The following is a 21,509-nucleotide window of genomic DNA, read 5'->3' as shown; positions in this document are numbered from 1 at the left end:
CTGTGGTTTACTGTTACACTTGAATGCAGGCCAAGAGCCATAATTCCCATCTAAAACAGGATGTCAGAGCATAAAAAGATCTTGAAAATGACTGCTGGGGGAAAGCAATCAGCAGAATTTGAAGGCATTTGTGACTCCAGAGCAGAATAAACATTGCAGCGACTGATAAAATACTACTTTCAGTCTTGCACCACTAACCTTGTGACTTGGGTCCTGGTGCCAAAGTCCAGAGATCTCATTGACTGCAGCACTTCAATACAGCCCATATACTAGAATAAACATAAGGGGGTGGGGGAGAGAAATCATAGCTGTTTAAAAATGGTCTAGAACAAATAAAGAGAGACTGTCCAATCAGAATATATGTTTACATAAAAGACCGCCTAATTTATTACTTATTTATTTAGACATAAACCCCACTTCTTTCCCCAGTGAGGAACCAAAGTGTCCTACAACATCATTTCCCCCTCCTGCATTTATCCTAACAACCACCCTGTGAGGTAGGTTTGGCTGAGCGGGTGTGACCGGCCCAACATCATCCAGCAAGCTTCCATGGCAGAGTGAGGATTTGAACCTGGGTCTCTCAAATCCCAACCTGGCATTCTAACCGCTATGTTCCACACTGGCTCAGAGTGGACCCTCACGAATATCATGGGGTCAAAGAATAACCACTGCTGAAATACATACAAGCACATACTAAAAATCCCCTGATTGAGAAGGTGTCTGGGATGCTGAAAACGTTCCAAAATTGTAGTATTAATCTATTTGGGGGGGAAATCCCAAATATTTTATTCAGACCAATTCCTTTACTGCTTTCAACTTTTCATCTATTGTCTGTTTGTTTTTAGTGATTTTACATTCTAGTCGTACTTTATTGTTAACTGAAAATTCTTTGGGATTTTTAAAAAACCGAGAGTGTGGTATACAAATATTTTAAAAATATTTTCTTTTAGAATAAGTGGGCACTGTGTACAGCAGTGAGCTATGTGGATGGATGCAGTGTGCTGCAGACAGCGATCCTTGGTGTGAAAATAGGCACACGCTACAAGTTCAAAAGGAGGGCTCTATGCTTGCTTGTAAAATGCTGGGTGATGTGTGTGCTTTCTTCATTACTAGAGATGGCACTGGACTGGTGTAAGCTTGAGCTTCTAATCCCTGTGGATAAGCCTGCTCAACATGACAAATACCTCCTTGATAGACCTTGAGTGAAAAAGGACAGAAAGGCTGAAAGTGGCCCTACCATTTCCCAGCCCAGAGTTGGCAACCCCAAGGGAGAAGCAGACAGGCTTTGGTTTTGAACTGGCCCAATCCCCTGGAGGGATTGTTACCCTGTGTGGTCCTGGACACACGTTAGCAGACAGGCCTCCTCAGCAAAGTTGAAAGAGTCACACAAGCCAAGCCAAGGAGAGGAGAGACAAGGGCAGGCAAGATTTCTCCAAGATGGCAGGACTAGTGGGGTGGTCAAGGGCCAAAATGGAAAGAGGACAGAGCTAAAAAATGGAGGCAGAAGACTCATGGCAACAGGATGTGGTGTACTGATGAAGAGTGTTAGACTAGCATCTGGGAGATCCCGGTTTGAATCCCCACTTGTGCCATAGAAGATGGCTGATTGGGATAGAGAAGGCAGAGACAGAGAAAGGATAGAGAAGGTTGAGAAAGAAATACTTTTCTCCCTTTCTCACAATACAAGAACTCATGGACACTCAGCAAAATGAATGGACAGTACGTTTAGAACAGATAAAAGGAAGGACTTCTTCACCCAAAGAGTAATTAATACATGGAATTCACTGCTACAGGTGGTGGTCATGGCTACAAGTATAGAAAGTTTCAAGAGGGGATTAGGTAAACATATGGAGCAGAGGTCCATCGGTGGCTATCAGCTGCAAGGTATAGATAGATATGCAGACGATACCACTCTAATGGCAGAAAGTGAAGAGGACCTCAAGAACCTCTTGCTCAGGATAAAAGAGGAGAGCGCAAAAGTGGGCTTGAAGCTCAACATCAAAAAAACTAAGATCATGGCATCCGGCCCCATCACTCCTTGGTAAATAGAAGGGGAAGTCGTGGAAGTAGTGACAGACTTCACGTTCCTGGGATCCCAGATCACCCCAGACTGTGACAGCAGCCTGCTCCTTGGGAGGAAAGCGATGGCGAACCTAAACAGCATGATAAAAAGTAGAGACATCACCCTGCCAACAAAAGTCCGCATGGTCAAAGCAATGGTATTCCCAGTAGTTATGTATGGCTGTGAGAGTTGGACTATAAGGAAGGCCGAGCGCCGAAGAATAGATTCTTTTGAACTATGGTGCTGGAGAAGACTCTTGAGAGTCCCTTGGACTGTAAGAAGATCAAATCAGTCAATCCTAAAAGAAATCAACCCAGACTGTTCCCTGGAAGGCCAGATCCTGAAGTTGAAGCTCAAATACTTTGGCCACCCAATGAGAAGGGAGCACTCCCTGGAGAAGACCCTGATTCTGTGAAAGATTGAAGTTCAAAGAAGATGGGGATGGCAAAGGATGAGATGGTTAGACAGTGTCATAGATGCAACGAACATGAAGTTGAGCCAACGTCAGAGGACGGCGGAAGACAGGAGGGCCTGGCGTGTTCTGGTCCATGGGGTCGCAAAGAGTCAGACTCGACTGTGCGACTGTGCGACTGAACAACAACAAATAGATGGAACAGGGCTGCAGTGGCTCAAGTGATTAAGACACTGAACAGCAGACTGGAAGGTTGGTACTTCAGCAGTTTGAGACCCGAGTGCAGCATGATGAAGTGACCTCCCGTCTCTGGCCCCAGCTCCTGCCAGCCTAGCAGTTCGAAAGCAAGACATTGCAAGTAGATAAATAGGTACCACTTTGGTGGGAAGGTAACAGCATTCCATGTGCCTCGGCGTCTAGTCATGTCTGCCACATGATCACAGAAATTTCTTTGGATAGTGCTGGCTCTTCGGCTTGGAAACGGAGATGAGCACTGCATCCCTAGAGTCGGATTCGACTGGCTTTCGATCAGGGGAAACCTTTACCTTTACCTATAGATGGAACACTATGTCTGTGGCAGTGATGCTCTGTTTTCTTATGCTTGGGGGAGCAACAGTGGGAGGGCTTCTGGAGTTCTGGCCCCACTGGTGGACCTCCTGATGGGTTTTGGTCACTGTGGGACACAGAGTGTTGGACTGGATCCAACATGGCTTCTCTTAGGTTCTTATGACCTTGGGCCAGTCACACTGTCTCAGCCTAACCTGCCTTACAGGGTTGTTGAGAGGATAAAATAGAGGAGAGGAGAACAACATAAGTCACTTTGGGACCCCATTTGGGAGAAAGGTGGTGTACAAATGAATTACATTCAATTAAATCAATTAACATCTGATGGGGGAGCAGGTCTGCTGTCCCATAGGAGTGCCTCTTTGCCTCCAGCTGTGCTGTACTTGTATATTTGTCAATGAAGCACACTTAGGGCTGCCAGCCCAGTGCTGACGAACACTGGGACACAGAAGGTGGAGTTATGATGAACAGCATTGCACCAACATCACAATGTCACTTCCAGTGAGCACTCGGAAGTGAAGTCACTGCATCAGAACAATGCTTTAGGATTCACCCAAAACTCTATGGTAAAAACATAGTTTTGGGTGAATCCTAGGCCACTGTATTGACGTGGTATCACTTCCAGATTGGTGTTGGTGTGACACCTAGGGTTGAGAAATACATGGAGATTTTGGGGGTGGAGGGGTTTGGGAAGGACCTCAGTGAGATATAGTTCCACAGAATCCACCCTCCAAAGTAGCCATTTTTTTAATTTATATATTCCTGTTGCTGCTCTACGAAGCAGCAGTGGGAACAGTGAAGCCGGGGATGGGAAGTCTCTTACTGTAGAGTAGCTATAGTGGGAGATCTGGCTGCCGCAATCAAACTCTACAATGATGCCCTAAGTCTCCAGAACTCTCCTCTAAAGAGAAGCAGTCCAGGTCAATGATCCCTCTAAGCTCTGGAGTCTTGTGAGCAAAAATTCTACTCTATGAGCTAGTGGCATTAAAGTTGTAAGCAGGTTATTTGGCTGCTGCATAAATTACTTTGCTCTGGAGCCATCCTTCCTGAGCTAAGACAAAAATGTGTGAGCCAGGGGCTAAAAAACTGTGCATTAACTCACACTAACTCAGCTTAGAGGGAACACTGGTCCAGGTTAGCACTGCCTCTCTGCTCACTTCTCAGAGAACTATGTAATCTCCCTTATATATAAAAGCCAAATGGTGGTGGCACTTCTCTAGAACATTGCACACGCTCTGGAATTGGTTGGCGCCCTGGTGTGTCACTCAGAATCTGTCCCTATCCACTGGCTGCATTGCTTGAGTCTCGCCTCCAACATTCTAAACCATTTGCTGTTCCTCCCCCTCCCCATAGCCAGTCAGAACACAGAGGTTATTTGCATATGCAGCCTCATTGGCCTTTGCCTCAGAACACAGAGGTTGTTTGCATATGTGACTTGATTGGCTTTTGCCTCTAACATTCTAAACCGTTTGCTGTTCTGAGGTAAAATGTGTCCAATTTCCAGGTGAGGGCTGGAGATCACTCAGAATTACAACTGCTTTCCAAATGGCAGAGATCAGTTCCCCTGGAGAAAATGGTGGGCTCTGTATCCTTATATGCTGCTGAGGTGGCCCCCATATGACAGCCAATGTGACGTAGCAGTCAGGGCTTCAGAGCATGGGAGAGGCTGCAGGTGTTTGGGGGGTGGAAAGCTGAAGAGTGAGGGGAAAATAAAGGTGGGTTAATGATTGGCTGGGAAGGAGGTAGGGTTGCCAACTCCAGGTGGGAAATTCCTGGAGATGTGAGGGATGGAGCCTGGAGAGGGTGAGATTTCAGGAGGCGTGGGACCTCGGACAGGTACAAAGCCATAGACTCCACCCTCCAAACCAACCATTCCCTTCTGGGGAACCTTTGTTGCCAATCTCCAGGTGAGGGCTGGAGAGCCCTCAAAATTACAACTGTTCTTTAGGTAGCAGAGATCAGTTCCTCTGGAGAAAATGGTGGACTCAGTGTCATTATACCCTGCTGAGGTCGCCACAGCAAATTGACACTGAGTGTCCAAGGCTGGAGCACCCACCCAGAGCCTCTTTCTAGAGGCTGTTGTATTTATTTCCACAACGGGCTTTTTTCCTAGTAGTATTATATGTGACAAGCAAACAAAGTTTCGGAATCCATAACGACTGCTGTTGCTGCTGATTACAAACTATTTGCAACCACAAGGCCCTGAAAAATATACTGAAGACACAACTTGCATTTCACCTAAGCTGAAATCTCTTTATCCGCTCTTAGATGCAGCTCAAAAAGAACACAAAATAATTACAGTTTTTAAATCTAATTAATAAAAGAGAAAATTGCAAATCACAAATTTGAAAATTCCCCCTGAGATTCAATCTCTCTTTTAACAGGATGGACAATCTATGTTCTGAAAAGCACTGCCATGGGATGTTTGCGTGTCTGTGAGCGTTTTCAGCTCTGCTTTCTCTGAAGAGCAGAAATCTTGTAAAATCGGCTGGTTGTGCTTTACCATCCTTGATGAAGCCAGAGATTTGGAGGAGTAGGTGAGTCATAGGCTGAGATCATATGACAGTGAGTAAGATCACCCTGAACGTATGCGTGGGAAGGTATACTAAGTGGAGACGGGGGAGAGGAAGAGAGAGGGGGGGGGGAATCAATACTGGAAGTTTGCAATAAATTCTCCTGAGTGGAGCTAATCTTATCACTGTTTCTCAAAGATCCACTTTTGCTTAAAAGCCTGAGTAAGAGAAAAGCATTTATACAGCCACTTCTCCCAATCTCTGGCCTTGTTTATTGTCTACTAGCAGTAAAGCCCGTTGTGGAAATAAATACAACGTGATCTAGAAAGAGGCTCTGGGGGAGTGCTCTGGCTTTGGGCAAACAGTGTCATTTTGCTGTGGTGACCTCAGCAGGGTATAATGACAGAGTCCACTGTTTTCTCCAGAGGAACTGATCTCTGGTCCCTGAAGAGCAGTTGTAATTTTGAGTGATCTGTAGCCCTCACCTGGAAATTGGCAACAATTGTTACCCAGGACGAAATGGCTGGTTTGGAGGGTGGAGTCTATGGCATTCTACCTGTCTGATGTCCCACCCCTCCGCAAACCCCACCCTCTTCAGGCTCCACCCCTCAAATCCCCAGGAATTTGCCAGCCTGGAGTTGGAAACCCCATCTCCTTCGCAGCTAACCATCAACCTACCATTATCTGCCCCTTTGACTTCAGCTGACTTCCGCCCTCCCTTCTGCAGAGCAATTGTAATTTTGAGTGGTCTCCAGCCCTCACCTGGAGATTGGCAACAATGGTTACCCATGAGGGACTGAGTGGTTTGGAGGGTGGAGTCTATGGCATTGTACCTGTCTGAGGTCCCACCCCTCCTCAAACCTCACCCTCTTCACGCTCCATCCCTCAAATCTCCAGGAATTTCCCATCGGGAGTTGGCAACCCTATCAGGATTGGCCCCAATGTGTTTTCTCCCAAAGGCCAAAGTAGGTGACTAGACCAAACTTAGTTGCCTACCAACAGGCACTGAGGGGAAAGTAGGGTTGCCAGCTCCAAGGAGGGAAATATCTGGAGTTTTGGGGGGTGGATTCTGTAGAGGGCAGCATTGGGGGGGGCAGAAGGACTCAGCAGGTATAATGTCATAAGGTCTACCCTCCAAAGCAGCCCTTTTCTCCAGGGGAAACTGATCTCTGTCATCTGGAGATCAATTGTAGCAGTGGGAGATCTCCAGGTCCCACCTGGAGATTGGCAACCCTAGGGGAAAGTCAGCTGCACAGCAGGGGGTTGAAGAGAATGGTTTGATGGGTGCTGGGCCAAGATTGGCAACAATAGTTCCCCAGGAGCAAATAGCTGGGTTGGAGGGTGGAGTCTATGGCACTGTAACCTGTCTGATGTCCCCCTCTCCGGCCTCCACTCCTCAAATCTCCAGGATTTTCCATACCTAAAGCTGGCAACTTTATTTCCTCCCCTCTCAGTAGCCTCTTATTTTGCCTTAAATTGGTTTTGATGCCAGCAGAGTGAGAAAATGCCAGAGGCTCTGGGTGGGTGCCTCATCGTAAATGCACCAAACAATTCCTAAAGATTTGCCAAAACACTACTCTGTCGACAAATTGCAGCACTTTGAATTAGCACCAGAGCTTTAAGAGCTCTCCAGCTGTCACCTGGAGACTGGCAACAGCTTGTTTGGAGGGTGGGGAGTATGGCATTGTATCTGTCTGAGGTCCCCCTCTTCCTCCTCCTCCTCCTCAGACCCCACCCTCAGCAGGCTTCATTCCTAAACTATCCTGGAATTTTCCAACCTGGAGTTGGCAACCCCATGTGCTTTCCAGGCAACCATCAGCCTAACCTTTATCTGCCTGTCTGTCTTCAAGTTTACTTCCCCCCCCCCGCCTCTGCCTAGGGAAAGCAGCTGTCATCATTCTCCTCTCCCCCTATGAGGTATATTAAGGTTGAAAGTGTGTGAATGGTCCATAATCCCCCAGGCAGCTTTTAAAACATGATTCTGGGACCTACACACCACCAGACATTCCAACTGCCTTGGGGGGGGGGGAGTATGAGGTGTGGAATGGAGTGAAGTCCAATCAGCTTCCATATGCAAAAGACCTTGAAGGTTCCATATGCAACTGACATTCCAACTGCCTTGCGGGGAGGGGGGTGAGTTTGAGGTGTGGAATGCAGTGAAGTCCAATCAGCTTCCATATGCAAAAGACCTTGAAACGCTGGGCGGGACTGCACAAAGCAGCCAGTCAACCCAGCCAGCGTCTTCTGACTGACAGTTCAAGCGTCCATACACTAAAGGGGCCAAATTTAGAATGTTCATATAGAATGTTCTTACTCAATTATATATAAGGAGAGATGAGTAACCCACACACCCTCAAATCGCAGAATAAGGTCGAACAGTCTCAGTTGTAAATTGTAACTCTGCATTAATTGCAGCTATATACGTGTTGGTACCCGCCCTGAGCCTACAACGTGGGGAAGGTGGGATATCAGTCTAATGAAATAAATAAATAAATAGGAAGGCAACTGAGAAAAGGAAAATTCAGGAGGGTAGCCGTGTCGGCCTGTTTTATATCTAACCAGTTTGAGTCCAGTGACACCTTTAAGACCAAAACCTTTAAAAGAAAAGATAGCGTCAAGGGAGCAGGGTTGCTTCAGAAGGTGAAAAGGATGGACGTCAGGATCCCAAGGCTAAACTAAAGAGGACAGCAGAAGGAAGGAAGGAAGGCCAATAAAACCTGCAGAGAAAACCACCCTCCCTTCTTTGCTTTAGCACCAGCCTCCTTGCTGCACTTGCAATTATGGTGACCAAAAAAAGAGTGGGTTTTATCTGCAGAGTTTACAAATCTCTATTCTTGAACTGCCACAGAGACAGGAAGTCTGGGCACTTTTGTTTTGAAAGCACAAGTCAGTACAGTCTTTGTATTATTGCCTAGGAAACAACTCCAGCATCAGAATTCTGAGATGTGATCACCTGGATCACGTGTCTTCCACAGACGGGGTTGCAAACCAGAGGTGGATTGAGATCTAATCAAACACAGCTTCTGCAATCTCATCCTTTTTCTCCTTAAAACATTCCCCCCCCCTTTGCCACTTGTTGTCAGAGAGCAAAACAGGACCACAAAGGGCAGAAGAGGAAAGCCAGCTGTTCTTGCAGAGGTCTAAAATGGCCACCACTGGATATTTATGCACATGAACAACCGATGCAAAATGGCTGGCTACACTGTGTGATCAAGGAAGCAGGGGGGAAAGGCATGAGGGAAAACAGTTAGAATAAAACCTGAAGCCCAGGATTGGTTCAGGAAAGTTCAGGAAATGTTACAGACCATATGGTGGGATAAACCCCGAGTATTCCTTAAGGACTCAACACCTAGGTTATACCATCCTCAGGAGGCAGATTGTGGACCAAAACTAGCAGAAATGAGGAATTTAAGGCACTACAGTAGAGTTGCTTCTAATTCTGGAGTTCCAGACTCTTGTTTCCATAGTGGGACCATTCTGATGTGTTGTATTGTGGACCAAAATACAAGTACATTCATTTCATATGGATGATGAGTCTATCATTCCACTGAATGCCAAAAATGGAATAGTTCAAAAGGGCATTTTCACAAAGGGGACAGACTTATTGTTACTGGCTGTGAGGGTTGTTGTTTAGGCAGCTTTCATTGCATTGTTCATTGTATGTATTAATCCTGCTTTTACTGCACTGTTCTCCAATTCTTCAATCCTGCCTTATTGTCTGTATTATTACAGCCTGCTATTGAATCCTCTAATTTTGTTACCCTGTTTTCATTTCATTCTTTGTTGTATGTATTATACTGTTCCTACTGCCTTGTTTTTAAGTTATTTTATTTATTTACAGAATTTGTATCCCAGCTTTCTGCTTTTACACGGGCTCCCAAGGCAGCTATTTATTTATTTATTTGGTTGTTTATAGTCTGCCTTTCTCCCTGAGATTCAAGGTTAAAATATACATGATAAAATCATATTTGAAAATGATTAAAAGCAACCCCCTCCCAAGTATACATCACTAAAACAATTTAACAACCGAGTTACAATTCATGCACAACACAAAAAGACCGGGTAGTAAGGAGGGATCATTGAGGGAATGCTAAATGAAACACAGAAGTCTCCGCCCATTGGCAGAAGACAGCCACAGAAGGGGAAAGACAAATCTCCCTGGGGAGAAAGGTCCAGAGTTTTGGTGCCATGACTGAGAAGGCCACGTCATCTCAGAAGGCGGAAGCACCTAAAGCAGGGCCTCTAAAGTGACTGTAACGATGTCATCCACCTCAAGTTTCAGAGAGAATAACAGACCTATTAATTAAACACACACATAATTTGGAATCCTTTTGGGTATTATTTGAGTGAGGCACCATGGGTAGTTTGCTAAAAGTTTCAGTTTCAGCATGTCTTTGCCTCTCATCGACATTTCCAAAGCAGCATTTTAGCAATCTTAATGTAATGATGGCTTCCCCCCCTTTTCCTCCCACTGCTCAAATTACCAAGGGTAGTAAACTGAGAGCAGGGGTGAGAGATTGCCTGCTGCCCCCAGGCAGTTTGTAAGCCTAAATCATAGGTACGATCATGTCAAGATTGTACTATCAGACTCAAAACTGTAATTGTACACATCACTGTATCTAAATGTTCTTTGTGCAATATTTTATATTTTTGCAGGAATGTACGTGCACCAAAAATACTGCTCAAGAATCTCAATAAATTCTTAGCAGCATTACCAACCCTGCACTGGGAAATACTGGGAGATTTGGGGGAATGTGACATCGCTTCCAGAAGACAATCTTGGAATTTCTAGGGAAGTTCCTAGACCTGCATGGAGTCTGTGATATCACTTCCAGGTGGAGGGTCAGTGGATATAATGTCACTTCTGTGTGAAGTTCTAGGAACCTCCCAATCTCTATGGCCTCTACGCTAGAAATAGGGGGAATTCACAGAATGGCATGGAGGCTGTGACATCACTTCCATGTGAAGAATCAATGTTATGACTGATTACTATGTTATTTACCACAGAGACTGAGGAAAATCTCTAAGCCCTCACCATTGATGCCATTCCCCCCCCTTTTTTCCCTCCCACTGCTCCAATTACCAAGGGCAGTAGACTGAGAACAGGGGTGAGAGATTGCCTGCTTCCTGCCCCCAAACAATTTGTAAGCCTAAATCACAGGTGCTATCATGTCAAGATCTTTTGGGGTTTTTTTGTAGTGTGGTTTGACTGGTTAATTTAGCAAACCATTTTATCGGTATCTCTAGGGCAGAAGTTCTACTTAATTAAACCACATTGTTGCGAGAACAGCAATCTGAGACACCTCTGTGCATAACAAGGAGCTATTTACAAACACTAACTGAAGGTTGTACGATAAACTATAGGCAGGGGAAATCTACAACATACTTATTCATCCTTGTCATCTAAGCCGAGCTCCTCAGCCATGAAAAACAGCAACTGTCAGTTCTTTCAGGTGGTGCACTGCAAAACAGCTGTACTGCTACTGTAAAGCACTCTGCTGAAAAATGCAGTAGGACACGTCTACCCGGAGAAACACGGTTGGCTTCAGAATTCTGAGAGCCCTCAGGTAAGGCAGAGACCATCCGCGGGAGGCACAGGTGGAACAGGGCACACAAACAGAGCGGACACTTCTGCTCATTCAAGCAGCCCAATCTATATGTCAGCAAAATTACCATGCTCCATGGCCGTGTTCCCTCTAAGCTGAGTTAGTGTGAGCTAGCTCACAGTTTTTTAGTCTCCGGCTCACACATTTTTGTCTTAGCTCAGGAGAGATGGCTCCAGAGCAAACTAATGTATGCAGTAGCCAAATTGCTTGCTCACAACTTTAATACCAGTAACTCACAAAGTAGAATTTTTGCTCACAAGACTCCACAGCTTAGAAGGAGCATTGCTCCATAGTATTATTAATGCCCTTTTGATAACAGTGCAAGTGATGGAATAAAGACCATGTTGGCTGTCTTTCCTTTTTTTAAAATCTCCTGCATGGGTTTCCTGCCACCCCCCAGGGCCTTGCTATCTGCCCCACCTTGCCACCCTCTGAGGCCAGGAAGCTTCACATCCTCCTTCGGATGCCTGCCTCCAGAGCATACTCATCCCGCGCTGTTCATCCGGGGCCACGCTATGAAAGGCATGGATCGAGCAGATTGCTAGGGCCTCCATGCCAGGTCAGTCCGCGGTGGGATGCCAAGCAGCATGACTCATCGTGAGTTAAAGGCAGGGGGTGGAACAGCTGCAGCCAAGTCTCTTCCTCCGTCCCTTTGATGAGATTTGGAGCCGCACGGGTCTGTGAGCAGACACCTGTCCTCTGAATGGTTTTCCTTGGATATTATAATTAAACATTTGCTCCCCAAGAGCAGTGCATCAAAAGAGGAGGGAGAAGCTAAAAATATTTCCCCAGCTCCTGAATCATAGATGAGAAGAAGCACAGAGTCACTGAAGTTCATTTCCTTCCCATGAGCGCCACAGAAAACCAAAGCTACAGCCACCTTGCAGGAGTTAACCAGGTCTGTTTGGGAGAGGAAAGGAGGAATTATAAACCTAACCCATATGGGAGAGGGGCTGGGGAATGTCAAAATCCTTTTACGGAGCAGCGTTAGCCTGCTTTCTCTCCCACCCACCCACTTTTAAAACCTGATCCTTCGCTTGTAAACACATCAGAGCAGTACAGACGAAATGAGAGCCTGAGGGAGACAGGGAAGAAAAATCAATTTACCTTTCTTTAAAGGGATAGTATGTACTAAAGAAGAAGAAGAGAAGAGAAGAGATTGGATTTATACCCCGCCCTTCACTTGGAGTCTCAGAGCGGCTTACAAACTCCTTTCCCTTCCCCTCCCCACAACAGACACCCTGTGAGGTGGGCGGGGCTGAGAGAGCTCTTGACAGAAACTGCTCTTTTTTCAAGGACAGCTGTGCCAGAGCTTGTGACTGACCCAAGGTCACATCAGCAGGTGCAAGTGGAGGAGGGGGGAATCAAACCCGGTTCTCCCAGATTTGAGTCTGCACACTTAACCACTACACCAAACAAAGCACATACCCAGCAAAAACTACTTAACAGAAGCACAATTACAGAATGCACAGGTCCCACCCTGTATCTTGTGTAACAGTCACACATCAGTTACAGCTTCTCCTCGATTTCCATGCATGCAGTGCCCTGTTCAGATCACTAATGTGGTGAACATGGACTTCAGCTCACCACCACCCCCCGCACATTTTGGAGTGATCCTCTGAAGACTTAAAAATACTGGTCTACTACAAACTACTCCAGGTAGACCCTAATCCTAAGACTTTGTTTCTATAACAAATATGAAGACCCTACGTAGCTTACAACATTCTCCCCTTCTCCATTTTATCTTCACAACAACCCTGTAAGGTAGGTTAGGCTGAGACCAAGGTCATCCAGCATGCTTCTGTGGCAGAGTGGGGTTCCAACCTGGGTCTCCCAGATCCTAGTACAACACTTAAGAAGCACCAGTTTTTTCCAAGAGTTTTCATATGCAGCAGACCAAACTTGCTCAAAAGAAGCACTAAAGTAGCCAGGCTTTTTTATTTTAGAAGAAATCAGTAAAGAAGAGACTTCCAAATACTCTCATACAAAGAACCCACTACCGACGGTGCCATTTAACATCTGGCCCATAGGACTGGCCTGAAGATCAGAAGATGACCGGAATGAAAACGCACGCCATTCACTTTAATATTATTTATTAATAGCATTTTAATGTTTATTGTTGATATATTATGTCTGTTTTATGCTATTTTAAAGTTTTATGGGTTATGTGAAATCGGCATATTTTGCCGTCCTTTGTAAGCCGCCCAGAGCCTGTTTACAGGGTGGGCGGGGTATAAATATAAGTATAAATAAATAAATAATAGACGGACAAAAGAAAAAGGATGGGAAAATATGTGGAATGCTTCCACGCCTGCACAACAGCCGGAGCGTCAAAAAGTGATTTGTGCATAGCTGCCTTTGAAAACCAAAATAGGGGAGATCCCAGGAATTAGACTATTGATTCAAGTATACCTCAATTCCGGTAAAACCGACTGAGCCTAATAAAAATACATTTTTGAACAGACCAAACAGGTTTGAGTATCAGGCAGGACGGAAAGAAGAACCAACATCTCGCCCTGCCATGCTGGGTACTCATTTTTCCTATTGAATTCAACAGCACAGTAGAGACAAAAATATCTTAGGGATGAGCCTACAGATTCTAATTTGGGAAAATGCCTTGTTTTGTATAACACTGACTCATCCATGTGAAAAACAGTCTTCGGTTCTTTTGAAGGCTTCTCACTCCCCCAGGCACTATAGGATACAGAGGTAAACTGCAGGTGTCCAAACTCCTTTCTTTCTACACCACTACCGAAATTCTGTTGTACATCCCTTTCTTTCCCTTGTTTGCTAGGACTAATCCTCTGCACAGCTAAACCCACTGGACCCAGCAAAACACCTAATAATTCTTCACATATGTATTTTAACAATTTGTATCCTGCTTTTCTCTTTGGAAAGAAACCTAAGGTTAGGGATGTAAATTTAATTTTAAAAAGGAACCATTAAAGAGATATAGTTCAAACATTTACAAGCTCACAATCTAATCCATATACATATTGTCAGCTATTTCTTGTTAATAAAAATTGACATGTTAATGTGCTCCAGTGTCGGTCTTGTGTGCACATGATTACAAGTCAGGGCCATATTGGAAAACACAAATCACATAGGCACAGTCAACCCTGGTCACCCTTTCCTAGTTTTCCAAGCCTTCGAAAATATTTATTTGTTGTTGCCGCTGTCAAGTCACAGCTGACTTATAGCAGGCCCCACAGGGTTTTCAAGGCAAGAGAGGTTCAGAGGTGGTTTGCCATGGCCTGCTTCTGCAATGGGGCCCTGCTACTCCTTGGAGGTCTCCCATCCAAATACAAGCCAGGACCAAGCCTGCTTAGCTTCTCAGATCTGACGAGATCAGGCTAGCCTAGCAATATATAAATAGTAAACAAATCCCTGTGGTCTAATCTTTTAATGTGAACAATATAAAAATACAGAATCTTACGACATCAGAACATCAACATTGGTAAAATCAAATTAAACAGCAACACTAAGCACCTCCAGACAACATTAAAGCCTCAAGACAACAGTTAAAACCAGAGGCTTGACACGTTGACAGGAGAACAGTCTGGCAACCAGCAGTGCTAAACAGAAGCCATGCCAGATAGCTTTCAGAAATATATGCAGGACATTTATCTAAAACCAATACAGCAGCAAGCATAAAAACAATGCTAGAATCCACAAGGCCTTGCCTAGCAACATTTATGGCTGAAGAGATTTCTCCAGGGTTTTGCTGGTCTCTCACTAGGATATTCATCCTGATGCTTGCCTTGCCTAGTTCTCTTGATTTGCTGCCCATGGAGGTACCCTTGATGCTTTTAACTCCATCTTCCCCCTCTTCCTGTCATGTGGCTGTGATGTCACATGGACTTCCTGTAATATCCTTGCAGCTCAGCAGCTTCTGGGTCTAAAAAGGCTGAAGGGCACTGCCCTAGAACATGTCCCAGAATCTACTACAATACATAAAGATGCTATAGCAGATAACCAAAGTTTCCTCAGAGGACAAGCTCATGTAAAAAGAATTGCCAAAAGGTGTACTTGGCAACTTTGCAACACCATGAATCCGCCATGCTCTTGTACTGTTTCAATTACCTCAACAATAAATCTGGAGTGAAATAGATCCAAACAGTAAGTTGGAATAAGACTCATATTTTGTCATTTGGCTGTACTATGTGACATTTTGCCCTCAGACTTCCCAATAGTTAGTGGTTAAGCACAGAGGTGTCTCTGTTTCTTTGTATTATAAAATTGTGTTAAAGTATTGTTGTTACAGTATTTAGTTTTTACAGTTCCCAGAGTACTTCACATATAGTGTTGGCATTTAATATATATGCAAGGTAAGTGTTCTGTTCCCAGAAATGAGATCTAGTGCAAAATTAACCCCTACTCTTGGAGAATTCCCAGTTTCTTAGCCACAACTATTTTGTGCATTTCATTAACGCAAGAGGAACATGAGTAGAAACTGTGTCAGATTTCTCCTGTGGGAAGCATTTGCACAGTTCACGAAGAAAGTATCTAATGTATAATATGAGGTTATTGGTGCCCCCCTTCCCCTCACATTCGGGTAGTACATGAAGATCAAAGATAGTTGCCCCTCCGCTCCTTCATGTGTGGAAAGAGACTTCTGGGAAAAGTAATCTTCCACAAACTGAAGAAGGCTTCCATTAATGAAGACTGCTTATATGAGTAGAAAATTACCTTTGGATCCAAAACAAAATCTTCCTGACACCAAAGCAAAATAGGTTACATAATATATGATGGTTTTATTTCACTGTCTCAAATTGAGCCTAAACCGGGTTAGAGAGGATTCTTTCTTGGGATCTTCTTAGGATCTCTTTCCTTAAAGTTAAGGAGTCTTCCTTTCTATAGACTCTGTTTCCTCAGCTAAATGAACTGGTGAGTGATATGCTGAGTACCTGTTTATCTTCAAGAAGTCATTTGAGTCTTTTTTGTTTTACAAATCCAGTTTACTTTTTTTCTTTTGAGCCATAAATTACTATAATACAAAACCTGCTGGCAGATAGGCTCATAAAGGTTTTTGTAGACTTTAACTTTTCTAGATTTGTAAGACTGTCCAACAGCATGTGATTTAGTTTAGTTTCTATCTAGTCTAAGCCTACAGAGTTCTGTGTAACTCTGAATGCTTACATACTTTTACACCAGTCAGAACCGAACCAATAAAATGGCTCTGAGAATAACATGGTGACAGCTGGCTATACTGCATCACAACCTTTATTTACAACAACTCTTTTAGGTAGGCCACTGCTATTTCCATTATAAAGACATTCAATCTGCTGAGATGCTTAGGGCTAGCTGCAGTTTGTGTTAAGCAGGGATCTGAACACAGATCGATTAAACCCTAATAAATATACTACAGTCTGGATTATAGCAACACTTCCCCCACAACCCAAGGGGTAAGTGGCTTGTGATTAAAATGAAAACATGTCGTAGTGGTAAAATACTTCACTAGCATTCACTGGTTTTGTGACAATCAAGGGCATGGGAATAAAAAGCCACAAGACTGTTTAAAACAAGAATAAATGCACAATTCTAGTACTATTCAGAACCACCTTACTTCTGACTAGACTGGCACTTGTATTTCGTTTTCATTACACATGAGCTGCATTTTATGTAGTGTACAATGCCTAGCTGTTTCAGTTCTTACCATCAATATATTAATGAACCTTAAAATTGCTCCTGGGGATTAAAATATTTTAAGGTGCTGGTAATCAAAAAGTGGGCTGGGACCTACGAACGGTTCTCACAGATGGTACCACCACCATTTTAAAAACAATTTCAGAAGAGAAAGGTGAAAGAATATGGGGTTGGGGTTTTTTTGCATACGTACAACGTGACACCAAATCCAAGAAGGTCGAGCTCCTTTGCTGGTTTTTTTAAACATTAATTTTAGTGAATACCAATCATTAATTCTGAACAAATCTCATGTATATATATTTTCCATTCCCGTCTAGTACCCCCCACCCTCTCTCTTCCTCTTCTTTTGAGCACAGCCCTTCTCATTTCCAATCTTCCATGATGATTAACTGCAAAGAGGAGGAAAATTCAGTTCTAGAGCAGGAGTTGTGGCTAAGGGGCAGAGGACATCCTTTTCAAATGAAGACAGATTTAACTCCCGGCGTGTCCAGCTAAATGATCTCAGGTAATCAGTACTGGTAGTGGTGAAGACCCTTCTGTGCCCAAGACCCTGGAGTTCAGCTGCCCTTCAGGGGAGCACACTGGGCAAGATGCATCAGTAATCTGGTTAGATATAAAGCAGGTTTGGATAACAAGCCATTTTTGACCACCACATTGTCTATATACTTGTCACTATCTCTTATGTCGCCCTTTCCACTGAAAAAGGACCCTTTGGTTTCGGGTTCCACCCAACCCTTGCCATCTGACTCACTGCTTCAGGTCCGAAGAAACTGTTTGCAAAATGGCCCGAATGGACTCTACTGCTCCCTGCCATATTGATACCACAGTACAACATGCGGCTCAGAGTAATGGTGATGGGAGGAATGTAACATGAAGGTAGGATCGAGCCTTAATTCAAGAGCACAAGTTATTATTTTGCTTCTATCTGTACCAAGACACCTGCCTCCTATCTATTGACGTCTACCTTGGTGCAGTGAATCCCTGGACTGGCCATTATGTGAGGAAATGAATAACTTACAGGATTGTTTGTCCTGGTATGTCCCACATATGTGACTCACACAAAACACTGCAGTGACTAAAACAAATTATTATTGTTGTTGTTGCTGTTGTAAGCCACCTTGAACCACAAGGAAAGATGGGATACAAATGTTTTAATAAATAAATAAGTAGCTTAAAAACGTGAATGACACGCATACAAAGCCTCTTAGGCATGAAAAAGTGGCTCTTAAAAGTCTGCATGTTTTTCTAGCTCTTATATTGTAAACCAACCTGGACCTTGAGATGGATTATGACAAACATTTCATGTGGAGTTGTTCATGTGATATGCAAATTACTGAATGACCCAGGGGTAGCCTTCACCAATGGATAACAGGGGCAGCTGCCCTGAGGCCCAAACTGGGGAGGGATCCAACTACCCATAGCTCTCCCCCCAAAACATAGAGGGGAAACCAACAAAAAAAGGATAGGGGCCTGCCACACACATGCGCTCATCCCTTCAGGGGCTTGGGCAGCCAGTGTCTGGCAGTGGCCCCTACTCACCTTTCACAAAGCGAGGAGGGCTGATCTTTGCTTGGCCCCTGCAGGAGAGGGAAGCAGTGTGGGGGGGGCGGTGATTCTGGGGTCTCATCCTGGACTTTTGCCCAGGGCCCCAGAATTGTTAAGACTGCCCCCAGAATTACAAACCAGGAAACCACCTGCTCAACCCTCAGTTTGGGCACGAAAAGCAGCCTTGAGCAAGGCTCTGTCTGTGTATCTTCAATACAGGGATAACAACAGTGGCCTAATTCACCCCATGGAGATTTATGCACATAAAAAAAAATAAAGTGGTGTTATAAAAATACCAGACTGAGTCATCAGAATTTCAAAAGGGAAAGGGGGAAAAACCTACTTACTCGGATGCTATATGAGAGCCCAGACTCCAGACCAGTTTCACCCCCCTTGCGGCCAAGGTCTTTAACCGGTTTGGTCAGCAAAGCAGATTCCTCGGTGCCCAGCAACAGATTTTCCTTCTGGACATTTGGGCTGCCCTTCAGTGGCTTGTCCAGGTTCCCCCGGGGATAAGAAGAGGACAGGCAGGCAGTCAAGTTGATTTCTGGCGAGGTAGGACCACTCGGAACAGTTGCACATTCTGTAAGTTTAATTCTTGGCACCTCCTTAGTCCGTAGACAGAAGTTCTTCAAGCTAGGGAGGGTGGAAGGGTTGGCCAGCTTGAGGTTGCCCATGCGAGGTATCAAGGCGCACAGAGCCACGGGGCTGTCCGGCGTCCCTATGGCAACACTGTCGACGGGCATATTCGGTGTTGGGGAATGAGATGACGGAGAACCTTTAAGATGCAGAGGTCCACTCTGTGCATCTTCCTCGAAGGATGCGAGGGACTCGTTCCTAAAACGACTGTACTTTGCCCTGTGAAGCATTCCTGGGTCTCCAAGCAGTTCTACATTCAGTACATGTCCACTGAGGCTGTGTGGAATGCGTTCTCTCATAGCCTTTGAAGTAAAAAAAAAAAAAAAGACACCAAAAAACCCCAATCCCTCTTTGCCTAAACTGGCTGCCGTCTTAAAAACAACACAAAGTAATATGGAATTAAACAAACCAGAGCGATTTTAAAAACAAAAAAGAGGACAGCAGATTTGGCAGTAGGTGGTGGTGGGGTCCTCGGCTGCTTCCCGAGTGACCTTTTCCTCTTAATGAACCCGGCTTCGTTTTGTCTGGACATCTGGCAGTTTCAAATTCAATCTCAACAAAATGCTTCAGATAGAAACATACACACAAGCAAGGAAAGCAAAGAAAGCTACCAGCTGTTTAACATGGGAAGAGCAGTTCTCCATCACTACCCATGCAAGCAAAGCAACCTTTAAAATTGTCCTCCTCTTTGAACGCTCACTGTCCGGATAATTAATAGTAAAACCTTGACTGCAGTAAACACACAAACATGCACATACACAGGAGGAAAGACACACACTATTTCATACAAAGCAATACAAGAACTGAAATCTCTTCCTAGAACAGCAGTAAGGAGGGTTTTTCCCCCCACTAGCCTTGCACTTAACATTTAAATGTTGAGCAGATCAGCAAGGAAAAAAAGAATCTACATTTTTTTTAAAAAAAACATCTTTAAAAAAAAGAAATGTAGGGGGGAATCACATGCACAAAATAATAATTATCTAGATGAAGTTCAGTTGTTCTCAACAGAAATCTTGCTAATCCTTGAAAGATCCCTGAACACTGTAATATCCCAAAACGCTTCAAGCAGATTTCATGATCCAGCACATACTTCAGAGCTTCATATTCATGATTGCCTTATAGAAACATCTCTTGGAAGCCTTTGAGGCATCTGTAGATATTCTTCACCAGCCAGGTCATGGTAGTTTATTTCTCTTAAAAATGAGAGAGAGGGAGAGAGAGAGAGAAGGTTGCAGTTTTTATCAATGAAGTTTTCTGAATGAATTTCACTGTGTGCAAGCTAAATAAATCTGTGAATGAAGCTTGAGAATGGCTGTAACTGACTGACAGTCCCAGGGGTGTTTAATTTTTAGCCAATCAGGAGGCAGTCTGATGACTCATGCACCATAAATACACTAAACTAGTAGCCGTGTGAAATGTGACTTTTGGTGATGTGGGCAGTTCTTAATGCACTGATAGGTAGTGAATGGGATGCTTCCATCATTACAATATCAATATCTCTCATTCATATCTTTTTTCCCTGTTGAAGGAAAAAAACCCCATTTTTTACACTGCTGTTTCTGCAATGCAGCACCAGGAGGTTTTAAAAAAACCTTTTGCCCCTGACATTTGCTCATATGGTATAAAACCCTAAGGGAAGTGATGATATACCATTCTTTGAAACACAGTTCTGTTTTATTGACTGTTGGTTCAATATCTAATGACACTTCCTGCGCCTATCAAATTTACTCCAAAGACACGATGAAAACTGCAAACGAGTGAGCACACAGGAAATCAGGATCTGAGTAGGCAAGGCAATAAAGTACATTGCATCCTCTGAAAGCTGTCGGCAGCCTTAACCCTTAGGGAGGCGTATAAACCAACATCAAAACGGAGGGGCTGACCCAGAGCTTATTATCAGAATGCTGTGAGTGCTAGGTACCAGTGCAGCAGGGAGAAAACTCAAATCCCAAGCCAAGAAAAGCTGGATTTTATGAGTTAAACTGGTAATCATGCATATGTTTACTTATTTTGCATCATTTTATTCTACATCTGATAGGGAAGGGCATAAAGTATGCCAGGAGTTGAAGCCCCATTTCCTGGCCGCTGGAAAGGCTGCCCAGAGATTTCAGAGATTCCACCAGATATTTCCTGGGTACTTTCAAAGCTGACATCACAATGTTTGGGACTAGAAACATACTTCTTCTTTTTGGGGGGGGGGAAACATATTAAATGCTGAGTTGCCAGTTCTTGTTCGTCCATAGCACAACTGCAGAACCAGAACTGCCCTGTTTATCAGGGGTCGTTTCATAGAAAAAGAGCTAGGGGGACTCATTAGCATAACTTATTAGCATATGCCACACCCCCTAACATCACCGGAAGTGTGTCATAAGGCCACCCACCCCGCCCTCAACGGTCCTGGCCGCCACCGGCGGCCTTGCAGCTCCACTGCCGAGCCCCATGAGGGGCCCGGCGGTGTACCTGCAAGGCCGGCGGGAGTGCAAGGAAGCCCTGCGAAGGCCCTCCCTGGCCCCAGGCAGGCA

General features: G+C 44.4%; 1 protein-coding gene across 1 annotated transcript in view; it reads right to left on the bottom strand.

Annotated features, from left to right (window-relative positions):
* Positions 1-19,286, bottom strand: part of SHC4 (SHC (Src homology 2 domain containing) family member 4) — a 65,478-nt gene extending 46,192 nt beyond the window's left edge. Inside the window, exons 1-2 of the mRNA XM_015427918.1 lie at positions 18,696-19,286; positions 199-269 (exon numbers count right to left, since the gene is read on the bottom strand). Of these exons, the coding sequence (XP_015283404.1) occupies positions 199-269; positions 18,696-19,286 (662 nt within the window). The remainder of the gene's footprint in view (positions 1-198; positions 270-18,695) is intronic.
* Positions 19,287-21,509: the final 2,223 nt, after the last annotated feature.

The sequence above is a fragment of the Gekko japonicus genome, unplaced genomic scaffold, assembly GCF_001447785.1.
Source record: "Gekko japonicus isolate JY-2015 unplaced genomic scaffold, Gekko_japonicus_V1.1 scaffold772, whole genome shotgun sequence".
In the NCBI taxonomy this organism is placed as follows: domain Eukaryota; kingdom Metazoa; phylum Chordata; class Lepidosauria; order Squamata; family Gekkonidae; genus Gekko; species Gekko japonicus.
This window is presented reverse-complemented; position numbering and strand designations above follow the sequence as displayed.